The following is a 21,841-nucleotide window of genomic DNA, read 5'->3' as shown; positions in this document are numbered from 1 at the left end:
ATTATGTTCACCTCATCATAATGAGGTGAACATAGTGCTAAGTGAATAGCCCAGGAGAGCCACCAATTTACACGAGGGTAATTGTAGCTATGAATTCCCATTAAGAGTGCTTTTATGTTGAGATCTTCACCTGAAAACGGCTCCCTAAATTTGTGCATGAGAATGAATGCTGTGGAGAGTGCTCAGTGGATGGATGCCGAGCAGTGTTCACGAAAAACATTTTTCTCAACAAATCACAAAACTTGGGGTTTCAAATTTTGAAGGTTTTTCTTTAGAATTTGTCAATTTTTAAGCTAAAATATAACTAAATTACCTAAAATTTTGCAGATTTTAAAAAATTGAGAAAATGTTTTTAAGGGGTGAAGATTAAAATGTTGTAGGTTCATTGTATATATGGTTTGCAGGTTTTCGGTGAACATTGATACCGAGGTAGAAGGACTGATAAAGAGACTCATTACTGTAGTGTCCACCGGTCGGGGTTGCAATAAAGAAACAAGACTTTGAAAGCTGGAACTTGGAAGGACGAGGAGTCAGGACTCAGGACCGTTGAAAGAGGGAGGCATTTCCAAAGCAGCACTGAGCAGGAGACGTGTGCTTCACTTGCCGTTTACTAATTGTATTGCGGCGCTGCTTGTCCGTTCAACTCACGAGTCACAGTCTCACGATTCACACGCTGCTAATCACGCAGCCACTGCATGAGCATCACTCTACTCAGCTCCACAACCATCTCCACATGGTAGACGTTGATCACCCAACCCAAGTTTTCATGGCCGTTCGCCACCCGTCCCTTGTTCACACTTTCTGCACTGAGGTTGGCACAAACATTAGAGCCCTTTTGCTGCCCGTTGCCGACTCCACTGGTCGGCGTACATTCATCTACTCTTCTACCAGCTCTGGCTCTTCTTCCTTCTGCATGCTGCTACTTTCGCCTTCCATTTACTCTCGCAGGCTCGCTCTCACGCGCTCAACAAACACTGTCGCTCTGCATCGACGTTAATCCATTAATCTTCTCATTTTGTCTCAGTAACGTGGCTCGTTTCTCAGGACACATTGCCCTACGTTTGTATCACTTCGTTTGAAGGTACTTCACCCCGTACTTTTAGCCTGCAGTTACCTCCCGCATTGTCTTGCCGTGTTGTTATCTCTGCAACTTGCTGTTGTTATTATTCTGTAGATCATGCTCACCCCCTCGTTTTAGTACCACCGCATTTCTACGCAATTTGTGGGTTGTATCCTACAAAGTTCCAAAGTAATTGAGTATCTATGAATTCAATTCCATGTATATTCTCTGACTTCTTTGCAAACTTCATGACTGGACTACTCCAGGAACATGGGCTCCTTGGCCCTTGGTAAAGTTCCTTATCCTCATGGTTCGTGATTCGGAGATATGTGTGATGGACTTCATCGTTTCCCCAATAATATGGTCTCATATATTGTCTGAATAACAGGGACGGAATGAGTTTCGATTTACTGAAGAAATTGATCAAAGCGTCGCTTCACCGAACGAATCGGCGTGTGTAAACTATTTGGCCATTTTCTTCGGGTTAGCATTTTGACATTTCTGCAGCTCTTCTATATGCGACTTGGCAGCTTGGTTTTGGTGACTTTAAATGCCTCTGAAGATCATATTCATTCCTTTTACGGGCCCCTCCTAATGGATTGAACGAAAAGTTTGGATCTAAACATCAAAGTAAGTCCCAACCCATCTCAAACACAATGTGCGTATTACCAAGAAACTGAACCAGGCAGGTAATATCTTGAATCTCATAAATCCATATAGTAGCTGAACAAATGAAAATAACAAGCACGGGAATCAGGGCTGCTGAATACACACTTGTAGGTTGTAGCTGTCAGTAACTGACCATACAAACTAGTGTACGTAAGGAGGGACTGAGCATGCATGAGGAACGTCATTGAATGTTGAGTTAGAAAGATAGAATGACAGCATGCATGGCATCGAAATTTTGTTTTTGGGAGGCCCAAGAGGAGGGTAGGGGGTACAAACCGTATTAGGAGACGAAAAGACTTGAATCATAGGTGAAAAAAGGAGCGGTTTCTCTGGAGACTTGAATTTAGAGCTAAGTAAAACCATGTGCAGCTAGCATTAGACGTTGCCACAGGGATACGGCGCCCATTACACTGATGCTCTAAGTTGGCTGACCACATCATTGAGAATGGAGTTATTTGACTTTATCTTAGGTTTTGAATACCTTTCAGCGAGGAGCAGAAACGACCATCTGATGCTTGGGTACAGGAGCGCCTTGCTATGGCAAGGGCTCACTTGCAGACATTGCTTGATCAGAGAGCAGAGTATGCCTTCCATGCACGGGTTTGGATATAGATGGGAGGGAGAGTCAATAAACACTTTTTCTCTACACTTGGTCCTAGACATAGTAGAGAGAGTGTCAGGCAGCTTATTGACTTTGACGGCGTTTTGCAGTCTCATCCGGATACCGTCATGCACTTAGCGACAACTTTCTATGCCTCCCTTCTTTCCTCAAATCCTGACACACATGCCAGAGATATGGCTAGAGATGAGATTTGGCAGAGTTTACTTGTGTTGGTCACACCAGAGATGATATGCTCACTTGATGCACGCTTTACCAACACAGAGTTTAAGAGTGCTCTCTCCGTCCTTCATAAGGACAGATGCCCTGGTTCCGCCCTTCATAAGGGCAAATGCCTTGGTTCCGATGGTCTTACTCCTTTTTTTACAGCCTTTTGGGATATGATAGGTGATCATATTACTTCAGCCCTGCAGGGCATTTGGGACTCAGGTGAGATGCCTGACTCACTGACCGAGGGACTCATACACCTTATCCCGAAAGGTGGCAACATGAATTTTGTATCCCATTGGAGACCCATTACTCTTTTGGGCACTCTGTACAAAATCCTAGCCAAGGCGATCAGCATCCGGTTGCAGCCCCTTCTTCCAGACCTCATCCATGATACTCAGACAGGCTTTGTGCATGGCAGGAGCATATTTGATAATATCTTCACCCTCGCCTTCCGGATGGAAAATCCCCTCCCTCTCTCCTATTGGTTGTCCCCTCCTCCTTAGCCATTCCGCCGTTGAGCCTCTTCATGTCTCCTGCAACAGCCAGCTTGCGCCAAGTCAGTGCCTTGTAACTACTCCATGTGCACCGTTGCAACCACCCTGTATCTGGCACCGCTAGATGAACGTCTATGCCACCCGACCTAGTAGAGGAGACCAACTTCCCCTGGGCCGAAACACTTGTGCTGAGGGCAGGAAACTTAACAGGTGAAAGGATCCCCACACCTGCTGAGGGGGAGGCCCTATCAAAAGGAATCCCAATGACTGGGACCCCTAAGGTGGAGGACACAAACTCCTCATCCATGAAAGTCGCCGAGTCTGCCAGTGCCGAAAAAGAGTTCCTGAGAAGCAGGTCTGGCCGAGGAGTGCGAAGAAGACCTGTACTCATGGAAGATGGAGGAGAAGGACCTGCCAGGCCTCTATCAGCAGAACTGGAGCTGGGGGCTGAGGAGGCCTGTGGCTGGTCTGAAGAGGAATCTAGAGTCCTCATCTGTGCATGCATTACCTCAGTCGTCCTGACTGTGGCAGGAACAGTCTGTGGGGAAGAAGTATCGGTAGCCCCCTTATGATCAGAAACCAAAGTGACTGGGGCTGGTACCGGTGCATCTAGATTCTAAAGGCCCCTCTTGATGTGGAACTGTAGTGTTTCAGGCTGCAGCAACATCTACCTCTGGAATTTGGATGGCGTCTGTTTGAACCGGATCAAAGGTCTCCTCCTAAGGTAAGGGAGCCGCTGTGATCTCTCTCCATCGTGGTACTGGGTGTGCTGCGGGCTTTGGGCGCCTTGCTGCCCCTAGTGGTCTTGGGGTACGTGAAGCAGGGTGCCCTGTTGCTCCTGGTGGTCCTGGAGTGCGTGGTACAGGGCACTGGGGAGGTGCAGTCGGGGTAGTACGTGAAGGAGCCGCACCAAAAGACCTCTTAGGTCTTTTTATCTTCGTTGGGCAATCTCTAGCAAAGTGCCCAAGGGTCCTGCAAATCCTGCACTAGTCCTGTCTACTTGCAATCTCGACTCTCTATTGAAAGAGAGAGCCATCTGGGCACTGAAGCATGATGTGGTCATCTGAGATGTTAGGGTCAGAGACAATGACCCTAAGTTGAGGCACCCCGTCCACTCTGACTGCCTCTACTGAGGAAGAAGGCATGTTAGGAAGGGGGGGGTGACCACTCCGAATGTGGCTCCGATAGTAGCAAGAAGTCGATGGTAGACCTAAGGAAGACCAGAAAATCTAATGAACAGTGATGTGACTTGACTATCCTCCTCGACCGGATCAAAGCTTAAGGTGTAGGGCAAAAGAAAAATCCTCCTCGAACCCAAAGCCAGAGGATTAGCTTTGAGAACAAGGGCTGTGGACTCGTGGGAGTCGAAAACCACTTGGAAGGATCCATGTCCCAAAAGTCGAACATCTCTGAGGTGTGGGGTGAGATCTCCTGGTAACGCTGCCAGATCCGATAGCGGCAGGAACGTGGACAGCGCTAGGTTGGGGTGGGCATCTCTCCTTCACAACAGTTTGCTCCGGTGTTGGAGAGCATAAGAAGAAAGCTCCTTTTCTGGAGCTCAGCCAAACTTGACTTGGCATCCAGAGTGGTGGTGGTTAACCAGGTTCTTCTAGCCACAACATGGTTTGTATGCTCTTGTTGGTGCCACTCTAGGGATTGTATCACTCAGCTCAAGAGGCCCATATGAAACTTTTTATGGAGTGGTCTAGATGGCACAATTGATGTTACAGCCAGGGTGGCTTGGGAGACCTTGATTCTTCCTACAAGAGAAGGGGGTTTGAATATCATTGACCCGGATCTACAGTGTAGAGCCTTACTTTGCAAGGTCATTGTGAGAGGACTTATGCCAGGGCAAGAGCCTTGGAAGGACTTTTTTATCAGATGCACACAGTCTCGCACACCCACTTCAGGAGATGATTGGATACACAGTACCAGATGGGTTTTCACCACAGCCCACCTCAGATCTCCTTCTTCCCCTCTTATGGTTGCTATCCTGAAAGCATGGGCTAGCTTCAGGAGTACTCTTTGCAGGATTCCCCCGTCCGCCCGTGAAGAGATTGAAAGGCAGCCTATCATGTGGAACGATAGTATTTTGGATGAGCATGGCAGACCACTTGGAGCTTCTCTTTACATGCAGTGGCCCAGATGGGAGAGGGGCCCTGCATCTACTGTGGGAGCATGGAAAGCCTTCAGGAGGCTTCTTGCAGACCGACAGGCCCAGGTGGTTCATAATCTCAGAGGGAATGGAGGGAGAGTTCAACAGATTGATGCAGCCTTGCCCTTGGATTGGGTGGACACAGATGACATGTCTATTACTTGTTCCACCTGGATGGGGACTTTTTCCAGATCAGGCATTCCTTTGCAGGTGATTGCTTTATGTAACACACATGAGGATGCCCTAGTCTTCGATGTTTCTTCGGGGGGCAAGCTGTCCAAGTCCACAAACGATATATTGTTGAAGGTACCGTTTCAGCCAGTCAGGATAGTGGGCTTCATGGAGCATGGCTCTCTTTCACAGTGGTACTTGGATTGTGACCCGCTACTCACTGGGGAATGGGAGTGGATAGATGAAGGGCACCGAGAGAAGAGCATCCCCTTCTTTTGTTACACGGTCAGTAATGCCTGGAAATTCCAGCTCAGCTGTAGGGGTTGGAGGCCCACCAGAGCTTCTCATTGGGAGTATGATTAGATTTCTGCAGACTTGCAGAAATTTTTTTGGCAGAAGCTCCGGAAATCCCACCGGAATAGAAAAATCACTCTCTTCTTTTGGCTTTCTATTCATGGTGGGATAGCAGTGAATCATTGGAGATCCAGGTTCGGAGCTGACCCTACTTGCCCTCGTTGCCTTTCTGCTTCGGAGATAGTACAGCACTGCCTTTGGGATTGTAGACAGGCGAGAATCATATGGAAGGGGATTGCAAGACTTTTCAGCACTTTTGTTCGCCTCCCCTTATATATGACCTGGGGATCAGTGGCTTGGCTCACTCTTTCAGGGCCCCAGGTTTTCTTCGAGAGACATGACTCGTCTTGGGCTCTACACATCCGACAACACCTTGTGGAGTCGTGCTCTTTAGAGGATGTTTAGGCCACTCTCTTCAGGGGTGCTCATTCCTTGGTTGACTCTCCATGGGAGGTTTTAGCTAGCATTGCAGCATGGCACATTCGTAGAGTCAGATGCACTGAGGCTATGGAGGGTTCTCAGGTTTACCCTTCTCAGATCTTGGCCAGTACTTGGACAAATACGGTACACACTCTGATGGCCATATGGGTGACCATGCAGGGATCCTCTCGAGCAGCCTCCTCCAGTGGAGTTACTTTTCTCAAGGATTGGAGAGACTCTCCCTTCCTTGTTGAGACTTCTACAAGGTTGAGTTGGCATTTTCAGCCTCAATCTTGGTTTCTTTCTACCTCATTCTTTTGAGGTGTTTTTTATTACATGCTTAGCATGTTGTATTTCCGCACAAAGCTTGCTCTAGCGAGTTTCTTTCTTACTTAATAGAAGTCTCTTTTTTGCAGAAAAAAAAATCCATTGTTTTTTATGCTAGAACTTGACTTTTAGAGTGTCCCAAGTATTTTAGATTTTAAAATTTTGGCTTGCCATTGCTTTTGCTATGCACGTCTAGTGCTTCTTCTTTGAACCTCAGCTCTGCTGCTCTGAATCTTTGCACATGTTGTACTACTCTGAAACTTTGCATCTACTATCCTGCTCTATTGCTCGTATCCTACACTTGGTATCCTACTCTGAACCTCTGTTACTCTTTTGCTCTGAACCTCTTCTACTCTTGTTCTATGCCTTTGCTACTCTTGCTCTAAGCCTTTGGTACTCTTTTTCTAATCCTCTGCTACTCTTGACTCTGTGCCTCCTAGTTTCTACATTGTTCCTGCGCTGCTGCTCCTGCCACTGCTGCTGCTGCTGCTGCTGCTGCTCCTGCTCCTGCTCCTGCTCCTGCTACTGCTATTGCTACTGCTACTACTACTACTTTTATGCACTCGCTCTTTCTCCTGATACTACACTATGTCTTTTATGCACCTACAATTGCTCCTCCCACTCTCCCACTACATTGTTACACCCTTTGCTTGTGAACTTTACTTGCGCTACTACACTTTCATTGCACCCTTACTTTGGCTCTATTGCTCTAGTCTGCAACTTTGCATTGTATCTAGTACTACTATCTAAATGCCTATAAACCATATCATGCTCTCATGCCACACCTCTCATGCTGCTATATAGGTGAGAGATGCAATCAATAGAGTAGCAAGAGAACTATGAGAGCTGTAATGGGATAGTAGCACCAATCATAAAGTAGCAGCATCCTTAGGATCAATGAGAAGAGACATGTAATGGAGTAGGCATACTGGTAATAATGAGAGTTATAAATATAGGCCTACATCACGTTGGCAAGAGCTTAAGTAATAAGTTGTCTCAAATTTATAGTGGTTTCGTCATTACTGAAAAGATGTTATAAAAAATATGAACAAAAATACCTTGTAAAAAGAGAAAAAACGAGTCAACATATTTTATAGCTAAGAAATATCATCATATCAACTACATGGTGTGCAGTTTCTATAAATACTCCCTTAAGTGATCTGTCATGATGTTACAAGATGTTTAATCAAAAAATTCAACAACTATAATATCTTCTTCACATGATTAAAAAAAAACCCATCATACGTATTTGCATAGAAAACATAGCTTAGGATTTGAAACATACCTATCTCCATCAATGTATGTCGAGTTTCAATGTCAAAAAGTGTTACGTTTGAAACTTGAGAGAGAAGGCAACTAGTGACCATGTGTGGGACCTTAGGGGCAATGGGGAGGAACTCCTTGAGTGACTCATGTTCAGAGGTTTGAATTTGCAGTGTAGTAGAAATGCATGTTTTAGGTTATAATGTCACGGGAATGACTTTCCTTTCTATCACGTGATTAAATTCTTTCATTTTTATGGACAAAGGCAGGAAAGTGGAAGTGTTAAGTTTATTTTTTCATGAAAGTGGAAGAATTTGATCGGATGACAGAAGGAAAGTTGTTCCCCACAACATTTTACTCCTAAAAGCACACTTTTTCACTATGGCTCAAAGTTGGGCTCCGGGCAACGAGGTGTCGCTCAGAGGCTCAAATTCACGCTATAGCAAAAAAGTTTTTTTAGTAATAAAATGTCGCTGGGAACAACTTTTTTTTTGTGTGCAAAAAAGAGACTTCTATTTAGTAAGAAAGAAACTCGCTAGAGCAAGCTTTGTGCGGAAATACAACATGCTAAGCATGTAATAAAAAACACCTCAGAAGAATGAGGTAGAAAGAAACCAAGGCTGAGGCTGAAAATGCCAACTCAACCCTGTAGAAGTCTTAGCAAGGAAGGGAGAGTCTCTCCAATCCCTGAGAAAAGTAACTCTCCTGGAGGAGGCTGCTCGAGAGGATCCATGCATGGTCGCCCATATGGCCATCAGAGTGTGTACCGTATCTGTCCAAGTACTGGCCAAGATCTGAGAAGGGTGAACTTGAGAACCCTCCATAGCCTCAGTGCATCTAGCTCTCCAAATGTGCCATGTTGCAATGCTAGCTAAAACCTCCCATGGAGAATCAACCGAGGAATGAGCAGCCCTGAAGAGAGTGGCCGAAACATCCTCTAAAGAGCACGACTCCACAAGGTGTCGTCGGATGTGTAGAGCCCAAGACGAGTCATGTCTCTCAAAGGAAACCTGGGGCCCTGAAAGAGTGAGCCAAGCCACTGATCCCAAGGTCATATAGAAGGGGAGGCAAACAAAAGTGCTGAAAAGTCTTGCAATCCCATGATTCTCGCCTATCTGCAATCCCAAAGGCAGTGCTGTACTGTCTCCGAAGCAGAAAGGCAACGAGGGCAAGTAGGGTCAGCTCCGAACCTGGATCTCCAATGATTCACTGCTATCCCACCATGAATAGAAAGCCAAAAGAAGAGAGTGATTTTTCTATTCCGGTGGGATTTCCAGAGCCTTTGCCAAAAAAATTCCTGCAAGTCTGCAGAAATCTGATAATACTCCCAATGAGGAGCTCTGGTGGGCCTCCAACCCCTACAGTTGAGCTGGAATTTCCTGGCATTATTGACCATGTAACGAAAGAAGGGGATGCCCTTCTCTCGGTGCCCTTCATCTATCCACTCCCATTCCCTAGGGTCCCACTACAAAAACTTAATTGACACCTCCATAGAGCCACAGCCTCCATGAGCCCAGGGCAATGAGTAGCGGGTCAGGATCCAAGTACAACTGTGAAAGAGAGGCATGCTCCATGAAGCCCACTATCCTAACTGGCTGAAACGGTACCTCCAACAATATATCGTCTGTGGACTTGGACAGCCTGCCCCCCGAAGAAACATCAAAGACTAGGGCATCCTCATGTGTGTTACGTAAAGCAATCACCTGCAAAGGAATGCCCGATCTGGAAAATGCCCCCATCCAGGTGGAACAAGTAATAGACATGTCATCTGTGTCCACCCAATCCAAGGGCAAGGCTGGATCAATCTGTTGAACTCTCCCTGCACTCCCTCTGAGATTATGAACCACCTGGGCCTATCGGTCTGCAAGAAGCCTCCTGAAGGATTTCCATGCTCCCACAGTAGATGCAGGGCCCCTCTCCCATCTGGGCCACTGCATGTAAAGAGAAGCTCCAAGTGGTCTGCCATGCTCATCCAAAATACTATCGTTCCACATGATAGGCTGCCTTTCAATCTCTCCACGGGTGGACGGGGGAATCTTGCGAAGAGTACTCCTGAAGCTGGCCCATGCTTTTAGGATAGCAACCATAAGAGGGGAAGAGGGAGATCTGAGGTGGGTTGTGGTGAAAACCCATCTGGTACTATGTATCCAATCATCTCCTGAAGTGGGTGTGCGAGACTGTATGCTTCTAATAAAAAAGTCCTTCCAAGGCTCTTGCCCTGGCATAAGTCCTCTCACAACGACCTTGCAGAGTAAGGCTATGCACTGTAGATCCGGGAACAACTTTTCCTTCTACCAACTGATTAAATTCTTTCATTTTCATGAAGAAACAGAGGGAAAATGGAGGTACGAAGATTGCTAGGTTGTGTGTGATGATTTGAGTGATTTCTTGATAGAAATTGAGTTGTATGGATGATTTATGGATCTTGAAGCTTCTGAGAGAATAATCACAAATTGAATTGCTCAAAGAATAAACATACACATTTAAAAGGGGTACGAAACGAGGAGATATAGATGAATATTAATCTCTACATGCTCAAATATGCTCCTACAGTACCCCAACTTAGTTTCTAGGTAGATGCCATCTTTTAGACGGTGACATATCTTCACAGGGTTTGGGATTTCCTAGTTGGAGACTATTGAGGTTGGCACTAGAGTCATCCAGATGACTAGCAAAGAGAGGGGTTAGCACGGCCTGGTAACTCACACATATCTAGATGGTTTGTCAGTCAGGGTATTCAGATAGACCCACTCCCCTCCTTCTAGTACATTTTGGATGCCTTGTCCTTTCTGCTTCCATGAGATGAGATCAACCATATCATATGCTTGAATCTACTCCAACTCTATACGTCGCAGTCTTGGGAGAGGGAGCTAGGAGTTTTCACAAGATCTAGTTCTATGGCAACCACTTCCTGAGAGTATCAGAGAATGGAATGATTATCAGACTTTAGTACCTGGAGGACAGACAAGTCTCACATGTACTAAGGATTGCCATATGAATAGGCACACCTAGGGAGCAACGGATCTGTAGGTTGTGCACACCAGAGGAGGTGGAGACAAAGGAGATATCCTATGCACTTGCCCAGTCTTTTATGAGGTTCGTGGACGATACCATTGTCTCTTTCAAGAGGAGCATGGTTTTGGGTCACTTTCTCAACTGATCCACTTTCATGACCAGATTTGCATTGGTCTCTATCTGATTGAGATGCAGCAACACAAAGAGAACCTACTTAGAGAGATCAAGTAGTAGGAGGTGACAATGCCACATGAGATAGTGACAGATTGAGCACAACACCATGTCACAAGTTTCTATGCATTTGAGTCAGTCCTAGAACATAGTGGAGTGGAGGAGGGGAGCTAGCTGGGATGAGGGTAGAGTGATCACTGCGAGAGATGACATGGAGTTGTGGAGTCAGAGACACACATATCACGCATGATATAGAGAGCATGTACGATGGAGGTCCAACCCATCCTAGCTCTACTCAGAAGGGACCGTCAGAGTCGAGGTGTCACTCTCGACATGGCCCCACTGCTTATAGAGATCATGGAGACCATACTCCCCACCGCAGTGAGAGACGGCCTAACAGAGGGAGATACACAATGTCTTTGCAACCCACTGGAGAGCTACCATGGCACCAAGATTATAGGTGACATTATCACATCGTCATTTCAAGATTTTTTATCTTTGTGTGTTTTGAGTTTTGAGTTTCTTTATTAGAGCGCTCAGGAAGGGCCCTAGTGAGCCTTTTGCTCCAGCCCATAGTGGCTTGTATGAGTTAATTTTTTGATTGTACCTTGTCTCATAGGTCCGGGCCTCCCGAAGACGTTAGTATATCTTTCTTTCTCTCTCTCCTAATCTACTCAGCTCACTGCACCACTTTTCAGCCTCAATCTCTCTCTCTCTCTCTCTGTGTGTTCCCTAACTCTCATTTTCCCATTGTTCTCTTGCACTTCCCCCGCTGTTATACTCTTGCCTCTTTCCCTCTTTCACCAATACATGGTCATTTCACATAATGGTGTTGAGTAAGTTGACTGCTATATCCTGTTTTAGACATCTTTTTCCAATTTATTGCAACCCCATCTTGCCAGACCTGATTTTCTTACGATGGCAGACCAAAATGATTTGACAGCGAGTACCAAATGTCTAACCTATTTTGTCTAACGCTTCACCACCATAGGTAAAATTTCAGCGTTTGTTCTATAGTGTGAAATAAGGTTTTGCGCTAAGACCTGCATTTCCATATGTAGCTTGCACTTGTAGGATGTTTAAGGAGATCTCTTTGCGATGTGGCCTACATGACCTGAATCGTATTTGTGTGACAAATGTATAAGGGATAATTGATGCATATACAAAACAATTGAGTGATAGAACATCATCAAAATGGCTTTATGGTGACATTGTTTTCAAGTGCCTTTTAAGCTGCTTGTGCTACCATTGTGGCTTGTTTCATAGGTTCATTCACATTGCATACCCTTCGGAATTTTATGCAATTTTGCAAAGGGGTGCTTCTCCACACTCAACTGTTTCTAAGGATACTAATAATCAAGCATTTGTGATGATGTTCTGTTGCAGAAGTTTTGGGGAAGCGAGTGTTTGATGGCATTTGCAGGCCATTTGTATCGGGTACTGAATTGCTATTTTGCAAGTGACAGCAGAATATGTTTATTCTTACAAGAACAGGGAGCTGCAGGCATATACTCTACTTTGTAATATAAATGATGGAAGCAGGCAGTGTTTTGTTTTCTGAAGCTGCACTTGATGTGGGGGAGGCAGTCATGTCTGCATCAACAAATTTAGAAAGAAAAACAGATAATGAGCAGGAGGAAGATTTGGCAGTGGTGTCGAGCTATGCAGTTTTAGAACAAACAGGATATGGTCAGTCCTCAGGGATCACTTTATTATGTACCACAAAAGAGACAAAGGAATCAAATAAGGATGACAAATCTTATCTGCATCATGGACAATTCTATCCTACAAAGAACTCTGAAACAGCTGGTGATGAGGGAGCTTGGACTAAGGAATGTAGTGAGGATCCTGTTTTTACACACCATCAAAATTATGAGCCTTGTACTGATTTACCTCAATCTAGGGAGTTTTTTCCCACACAAGAGCAAAATATGGATGGTATAGATATTAAACATCTGGATCACTCAATGATCAGGAAAGATCAGCCAGGCAACCTCTTATCTTCTGCGCAGAAGAATCCAGAAGATGAATATGCCAGAAATAGTTTTACATGTGAAAACACAGATGATGAAGAGCTGAGAGAGCACTGGACCCGTACACTTCAACTGAGTTCTTCCACAGGAGAGATTGTTGAAGAAATCGTGAGAGTTATAAAGCATCAAAACACACACGACCTCCTTTGTCCTGTGTGTGGTTCCTGCGTTACAAAAAGAGTCGTGTTGCGCAAAAGGAAAAGATCAAGCCTGATATCAGTTGACAGATGGTATCCAGATTATGTAGAGGAGGCTGATGATTTACGGGTTCAAGATTCTTCAGTAGAAGACAATAAAACTCGTGACGAGCAAGAAGATTTGCAAAACAGGGACACTGAAGCGTTTGGTTGCTTGGCATGCTTCTCCCTCTTTTTCCAGAAAGGTTGGGTATTGTTTGTCTTCTGCATAGAAAGGGATTTCATGTTCTTGTGTAGAGTTCAGGTCTGAATTTTCAAACTTTATAGAACATCCTCAGTGCTATTAGATTCTTTCTTGCAATTGCATTGAGAGCACATATAAAGATTAAAGAGATAAGAATGAGTGGATATAAATTTTCCTTTGTAAGACACCATTATTGGCACCATTATCGGTTAGGCTGCCAAAAAAAGTTATCATACATCGATCTAGTTGGTGGTCATCCAAGCCACCTAGTTTTACTGACCAATTGCCATACTCTTAATCCTGAAGAAAATCCAGCAAATCCAGCCAAGTGCATGGACTTTGGAGTTGTATTTCGATCCTTAAGTTATGCAGGTTTTGTAGGTGATTTATGGGTAACTGCTGTAGTAACAAATACCAAGCAAAAGGAAACAAAACAATCAAAATACTTAATACTAAGTATGACAAATCAAACGAAGAGGGCAAGTTACTTATGCATCATTCGGAGCACCAAAGAACTCAAGGAATCGATGCACCATGCAAAACATGAAAGAACATGAGGAATCAACTTTGACTGTGGCTGAAAAGGCCAGAGGGGGTGAGAAAGGGCTGTCTCTCCATTCCCTGAGAAATATCCTTTCCTAGTCGATGCTGAGCTGGACTTTTTCTGCATGCTAGACCAAGTGACCAAGTGACCTGGCATATCTGGAGATCCAGATGCACAGAGGCTATGGAGGGTACTCAGGTTCATCCCTTGCACACATTGGCTAGTATCTGGACAGACGTCGTACACAATCTGATGGCCGTATGGACGGGTATGCAGGGGGACTCCCGTGCAGCCTCAGCTAGGAGGGCTTCTTTCTTCAGGGAATGGAAGGATTCTCCTTTCTTCTCTGAATCTACTACAGGGTTGAGATGGCACTTTCAGCCTCAGCCTTGGTTTCTTTCCACCTCACTCTGAGGGGGTTTTTTATTATCCTCATGATTTCATGATGTATTCCGCTTTCAACAGATCTTTTCTTACGACATCGACATGGCTTGGGGATCAGAGACATTCTCACAATGTCAAAGGGGGTTGTGAAGTGATTCACAATGACATTGTTTTCATGTACTCCCTTAGGTCGCATATCCATCTTGATGAATTTGTGCAACCATGGTACTTTAGGTACTGCAAGATACACCTGAGACGTTTCCAGGGTACTTTCAGCCATATCTTTGAGGGGAGATTTGTAAGAGATTACAAAGATATGGTGTTGTAGGGATAAAGTCAACCCCGTGGTTGACCAGTAGTACTTGGTTACTATATATACCAAGTACTTGTATTGTTTCATTTGAACATTTCTATTGGAGCTTTCTTGTGTGTGCACTCTTGCTCACTTGTGTTCACAACCTGTCCACTTTGTTCCTATACTTGCTGTTTGCATTATTGCGGTGGAGGGGGGATCAGTTTACTCCTTGCGTGTTGGGTCTCACACTCTTTTCTCTGAGGGAGGGTATGTTGGAGAAATCATAGTCAAAGAGTGTGTTCTAAACTAGTTTTATGAGTCTTTGTGTGAGAGAGTGTCATGTGGCATATTGGGAGTTATCCCACATATGGTACTTGAGTGTGTGTGTCCACTCTATATAAGTGTTGTACTTTCACTTGTCAAATCAATCAACTCAGTGGAGCTTTTGGTCATGTAAGTGATTTCATTTTTGGTTCTTGCCTTTCCTTCCATTTCATTTCATTTCTAGTTCAAGTTTTGCTTCCTTCCTTCTAGTTCCCTTCTCTCCTTTCCTCCTTCCAGTTCCTTCAAGACCTGCACATGCATTAGTTGATACGTCTTGGAAGATTTTGGCAATCATATCAACTTGGCATATGTGGAGGTCTAGATGTATAGAGACCTTGGACGGCTCCTTGGTTCATCCACTCATACCTTGGCTAGCATTTGGACAGACACAATACATACTTTGATGGCCATATGTGTGCAGATGCAAGGGTCTCTGTGGGCACACTTTACCAAGAGGGTGGTATTCCTTAAGGAATGGAGTGGTCCCCATTTCTTATCGGAGTCACCTACAATGTTGAGATGGCATTTTCAGTCTCAACCTTGGTTGTTCCATTGCTCCAATTAGGAGTTTATTTCTGGTCCTTCTAGGGTGTTTTCTCATGTACTACATGATCTTGAATTTTCTCAAGAGGATTTCAAAATCCACGAGTAGAATGGCAAGGCGTTGGACGATCTAATAGACCGATGCGAAGCCTCCCAAAAAGAGAAGATATTATCATAAGTGCTTCTGCAATGCACAAAGCCCATATGTGTATCATGAATAAGGTCTGGAAGAATTCGGTTGCAAAATGCCGGCGACTGAGTTTTGGTCAATATCTTGTAAAATGAGTGATGGGCCTCCATTGGGAAATCAAATTTCCACAACCTCTCTTAGGGATAAGATGGAATCAGGCATAGTAAACATGGTATAATTCTTTTTCTATATGCCCATGTTGATAGACCTTTTTTCAATATTAAGAGACCGCTTTTCAATATGTCCATACTTCTTTCAAATATGTTTTTTGTGGCGTGTGGGGATTTTATAAAACGCATGCAATCTGTGCTTATATAGTGTTTTGATCCAGTAGGATGAGTGGATCTCTAAGGAAACAGAGGGCAAGTTCAATCAGAGGAAATTTTTTTGGAGGTCTCTGAGCCTGCTATCATTTAGCTTAACCAGGAATTCTATTTTATTTAAAATGATCTTGAATATCACCTGGTGCAGGAGCAGTCCACAAGTCTCTTGTCAAAGAGGAAGTTATTTCAGGGGCTATGGTTGTTTCCCAATGTACTAATCTGGAGTTAGACACTGCCACCAGGGAGCCAAATCAGACTGAGAGTTCTGAATTTTTTTCGGGGGCTATTGCTGTTTCTCAGTATACTGAAGACATTGCCACCGGGGAGACAAATCAGACTGAGAGTTCTTACCGAAAAGTACAATTGGCATCTGAGGAGAGAATCCCCATCTGTGGGGTTTCTCCTGTCCTGCTGCCTGATTATCCTTGGGGCCATATGACAAAATCTGAAGGTTAAAACTACAGCACTCCTTGCTCATTGTAAACTTTTGGATGAAATTTGTCTACTAGAAGTATTTGACCTTCAAATAGAGCTCATGAGATGAGTATGTGTTTGTAGTTCGTATGTAGTGGTATGGTAAACTTTTGTTTATATACCCTATTTTCGTGTCTACCTACAGATGCAGTGCCCCTGCAAAAGGAGAGTGAACCAAAAAGAAAATTTGCAAAGCAAGCAGAGAAGAGCGTGGCAGAGGTTGGAGAAGGTAAATTTGAGCTTGCCTCTGATGTTTTCCCTGCTTACTTAATGGGGAATATGATTACATTGAAGGTTTCATAATCTCCCTTGTTGTATGCTATACATTGGCTCTTTTCAAGTGAAATAGCATCAGCATATTTAATCACAAGATAATTAGGGTAGTATTTTGTTTTCCCTGTAGAGCTTATTGAACAGGTGCCAATACTAAGAAATAAGAGCAACGAAAAAGATGGTCTGAGAACACTTGGTCAGAATGGCACTTATGTAATGGAGGAAATGGCTTCTGCAATTTTACCTTCATATCCTTGGGGTACCAACTCTATGACAAAGTGCATCGAAAATGAAGCTGTGAGCACAGTTGGTCAAAATGGTTCTCATGTGGTGCAGGACATGGTTTCTGCAGTTCTACCTCCCTGTCCTTGGGGCACCCATTCTGCAATGCAAACTGGAGAAGGTAAAAGCAGGGACCTTCAGTTTATATCAGATTTATTTATGTTGGTGGCTACATAATTTTGATGGGTGCTGAAGGTGTGCATTGTTTTTTAACCTCTGGAAAACCATAGGATGTAAAGATTATTATTGTCTCCAACAAATTAAAGATCTTACACCAGAATTACGCAATGCTGGTAATGCAAGCATGATATCTCAACCAAATAACAAGTGCTCCTAAGGGTTTCATCATTATCTTTTTTTTTTCCAAAGAAGGTTTCATCATTATCTAAACAGCCTCATTGAGAAAAGGACTGAAAGAAGTTCCCCTGAGCAGCCAAAAAGCACAGTACTATTGATTATGGAACCAGGTAATATGAGAATGCTTTAAATTTTCTGCTTCTTATTCAAATTTCAAATCTCCAACCACCATTGTCTGCCCTTCCATGAGACATGTTCTATAGCCTATCTGCCAAGCGTAAAATGTTTACAATGGTGAACAAGCGAACACTGGAAGCACTTTTCTAAAAGCTGGTTGCTCCTTTTACAATCTTTACAATCTTCTTCAGATAGGCTTTTTGTAAGGGTAGAGACACGTGAAGATTGCGCTGCTAGGACAGGTCGCAATAGTCATCCCTAAAATCAGTAAACACCATTGTAATTGATAAAAGTTGAAAGAAGTTAAATCCGAATATGGACAAGAGCTGAAGGCAAGATGTCACAAAGCAACACAAATTGTATTGATCACTAAGAGGATACAACTCACAAAGATGTCTCACACACTCATGTACAAGACCTTAAATAGTAAGAGGAAGAGTCCACTTGTTCTGCACTAAGCACTCCTCCAAGTGTTTCTCATGCAAGGAGGCAATTACAATTTGTTGCCACATAGCACTTTTATGTGTCATATGACTAGCACACAACTTGAGCCTTAGACAACCACTTCACTTAGGTATACATAGCTCAATTGGAATTGGATACTATGATCATATATTTCTCAACACTCTCTCTTGATATCCATACCATGCAGGGTGTGCTTTAACCAGGGAATTACTAAGGACTTACTAGAATTTGTTTGATCACAAAGAAGTGTAAAGCCACATAGTCTACAGTATACTTTAAGCATTGGCACGATTGGCAGCATGGCTAGATGCAGTATCTTTACGATTAAGCGTCTCATCTCGTTGCTTCTTGCGGCACTCCTTAATGACATGCCCCGGTTGTTTGCAATAGTAGCAGACATGTGGCTTCTTCACAAAGAGAGCTTACTCACATGGGCCTTTACTTTTTTCTTCCTTTGAAGAGTCAGTACTTCTCTCTTTTTCTTTGCCATTTTACTTCCTTCAAGCAACTCGTGCCTCCTCCAGGATAAGAGCGGCAGCAGCATCACTAACTGTTAAGGTAGATTGATTCGCAATATCAGGCATGTTGGTTATAAGAACAAACATAGCTTCTTCGTCACTTGCAGTCACCCTAGCACCAGCAAGTTGATCCACCAAGGCAAGGAGCTTGCCAATACATTCGGCCACATTCACAACTCCATTCATTTTGAGACGATATATGTTCTCTCGAAGAAACAACTGAGGGGCTGCAGTTACTTGACCAAATACATGTTCGTGTGACGAATTTACTGAAGCCACTTGATCTATTTGAGATTCTACCAGAGAGAAGGAAGGAAATGTCTTCATATCCATGGTCACCCAAGCTGACATGTCTTCTGGTTGATGAGCAGAAGGCTTCTTGTTGGCTCTAGATACTATCCCCCACTTGTCTTGCTCGATTAATCCCATCTTCATCTTGACGGAGAAAGGGTGGTACTTAGTTCCGTCAAACTGATCCTTCTTGTCGAAGTATTTTCCTTCGGGAGCCATCAACTTTTATCAAGATAATTCTTGCTGCAATTAAAGGAAAGACAGCTTGAAAGCATGCTCAATAATGAATTCAATCACTCAGGATAAATTTCACACACAGAACGGAAATTTCATTTAGATAGCAATCACCAAGATAAAGTGCCCTTTGCCTTTGAGTTTTTTCCCCTCCAAATAGAGACATACAGTTGTTGTAAATATCCTTACAAAAACACAACCAGATTTCTCAAGGCATATGAGATCCTTTTACTGGAAAATAGGGCCAAACATTTGAGTAAATTATAAAGTCATCTTGATGGACAAAGTGTGATTCTTAGTTCCGTCAACTGAACCTCTCAACCACTAAAGGGTAAACATCACATTTAGAACACAAATTTGACTCAGACAACAATCGCCAAGAGAAAGTGTCCTTGCCTTTGAGCTTTTTGTCTCCACATAGAGACATACACTTATTGTAAATATCCTTAGAAAAACACAGCCAAGTTTCTCAAGGCATATGAGATCCTTTTACAGGAAAATAGGGCCAAACATTTGAGTAAATCATAAAGTCAATGTTGTTGACTACTTTTTAGAGCTTTGTAAAGAGAGGTGCAAAAATTCAACTCCACGCGTGTCACAAGGAGATGCCTTCTCTCCCGACTTAAAAAAAAAAAAACATTCACAAACTTTGTTGAGAGCTTGTAGACGTGTGAGATCTTCAGGAATTCTCCACATGCAGTTTTCTCACAAAAACAGGAATTGGAACTATGAACTGAAGGTTTTGGATCCTTCTAGATCCAAAACTTTCCAGATCCAATGGAGCAGATGGATTATGAACTGAAGGTTTTGGATCCTTGCAGATCCAATGAAGCAGACAGATTGTGAAACAAAGGTCTCATCATACCTGCCCTGAATCGTTGCAGCTTTGCTATCTATTCAAAGAATCTTTGTTCCTTCTTTTAGCTCTCTGTTCTAGAGCTGTTGCACCCCTTTAGCACTGATGAGTAGAGCAGAAGCTTACTGCTTGCTGCAATGCATTCCCTTGCTTTGTCCAATGAAGAAGCTACTTCAGCAATCATAGCAGAAAATTTAGCTTCCCACGTCCCGGTGCTGCTTCAGGCCGATTCTCAGAACCAGTTGCAGGCTTACAATAAGCGTCCTTAAGCCTCAAGCACAAGTAGACTTCTCGAGCCCGAAAAATGCTCCTCGTTGGGGACTTCAATGCGAGGAGAGGTGGTGCATGTCACGTACCACTTCTAGACTTCCGAGACAATGCTATCTTGCTACCAGACATTGACCTAGGTGATACGAGTCTCCACTGACAGACATGCCCCAGTCACATAATATGGACATGCACAGTTGGATATGGGTAGGATACATGATCATCATCTACAATTATCTCAGTTTATGGCCCTCTTCAGGTGATTTCACTTATTTCCCACATGAGGGAGGCTCTAGTGTAGTTGACTACATCACCTTCACATCTTGTATCACCGACTTCTTTGTTTCGTGGCCCCCTCCAGGGGCATACCATACCTACCTTTTCTTCAGCATCTCTACCCCTCATCTCACCAATCACCATCGGTCACACCCCTATCACTCACACCACCTACCGTGACACATACATTGACCGTAATCTCTCACCTAAGTATTCTGCATGCCTAAACACACTGCACACATACATTGATCACATACCACTACTAGAGGATTACGCCGCTCTGAACACACTATTTCACTTCGCGAGGCTGCCCTTCACGCCTTCCCCTCCCACGCTCCACTTGCCCCCCGCCTCATGGTTTTGTACCCTGCAATAGCTGGTACGATGGTGAGTGTAAGGCTCTTTGCTGCCGCCAACTTAGATTCGAGACCAAGCATAGCCTTCCGAACGAACCAGAGACGATGCGTGAGTATCGTCGACTGGTACTTAGGATTTTGTCCATCAAAACGAGGAGCAATTAATAAAACTAAGCAACAACTCAAAGGAATTTTGGTGGAAATTCTTAGAGTGATGATCCCCGTCATCCCTCATAGACACTTGATCTATGTTACAATAGACACCCCATGCAGTTGCTATCTTCAAGCATTGAACACATGTTGACCATGTGTCAACACAGGTCAGCCACACGACACGAAGGGTTGACCACATGGGTTCATCTAGGAGTACTATCCGAGGCGACCATGCGTTGACACATGTCAACCACAAGAGTACCATGCCCAAGGCGTGATCTCATCGAGAGCTACGCACATGGAGAGTGAGCTTAGCACATGGAGCAGTCAGGAGTATTTACAGTTACACAGTGGTTTAGTAGTTGAGTGGTGCGGTGATCCAGCTCACCTGCACATGGAGTATTTACACCACCGTGGCTAGAAGAGGCTGGCAAGTCAGGGGGTCAGGAAGTCACCGGAGCCATCAAGAGAGCCAGCGACGCAACGACTATCCTCAACAGCTAAGGAGATAGGAGGATGATCAATTGGGAAAAAGGGGAGAGATTCTTAGCGAAGAGGGGACCCTCCAAGGCAAGGGGATGAGGATGAAGGAGAAGGTGGAGAGGGGATTTGAGATTGAGCATTGAGGATTCATCATTGGGCGTTCGGCATTGGAGCGGGGAAGAGGAGAGTGTGAGGAGCTGGAGCTATGAGCTCGAGTGTGGAGAGACCTGTGTGTACCCCTTTGTCTACTATGGGGATAGACCTGTGTGTTCTTGTGACTTGCGACTTGTGACCTATAGGTGTTGGTCCAGTGATATGTACTTTGGTAATCTTGGTCACTTTCTCATTCTTCTTGTCTCTTTTCGATATGGAGATTGTTCACTAGTGTATGACAACGTTTCTTCTTATGCTTATGTTGTGGAGTTCTCATGTGATTGTCATTTAGCATAGTGCACTCGTACATCGTTGTTCACTGCAGTACACCCTACGACACC

At 44.1% G+C, this 21,841-nt stretch overlaps 1 protein-coding gene across 1 annotated transcript in view; it reads left to right on the top strand.

Annotated features, from left to right (window-relative positions):
* The first annotated feature begins 442 nt into the window (after positions 1-442).
* LOC147905228 (uncharacterized) overlaps positions 443-21,841 on the top strand; it is a 54,817-nt gene continuing 33,418 nt past the window's right edge. The window contains exons 1-7 of the mRNA XM_087378764.1: positions 443-1,081; positions 1,449-1,543; positions 12,315-13,402; positions 15,957-15,984; positions 16,094-16,396; positions 16,565-16,648; positions 16,823-17,095. Coding sequence (XP_087234890.1) covers positions 12,458-13,402; positions 15,957-15,984; positions 16,094-16,396; positions 16,565-16,648; positions 16,823-17,095 — 1,633 coding nt within the window. The 5' untranslated portion in view covers positions 443-1,081; positions 1,449-1,543; positions 12,315-12,457. The remainder of the gene's footprint in view (positions 1,082-1,448; positions 1,544-12,314; positions 13,403-15,956; positions 15,985-16,093; positions 16,397-16,564; positions 16,649-16,822; positions 17,096-21,841) is intronic.

The sequence above is a fragment of the Dipteris shenzhenensis genome, chromosome 1 (assembly GCF_047967505.1).
Source record: "Dipteris shenzhenensis isolate YYH24624 ecotype China chromosome 1, Dip_SZ_1.0, whole genome shotgun sequence".
NCBI classification, from domain to species: Eukaryota; Viridiplantae; Streptophyta; class Polypodiopsida; order Gleicheniales; family Dipteridaceae; genus Dipteris; species Dipteris shenzhenensis.
This window is presented reverse-complemented; position numbering and strand designations above follow the sequence as displayed.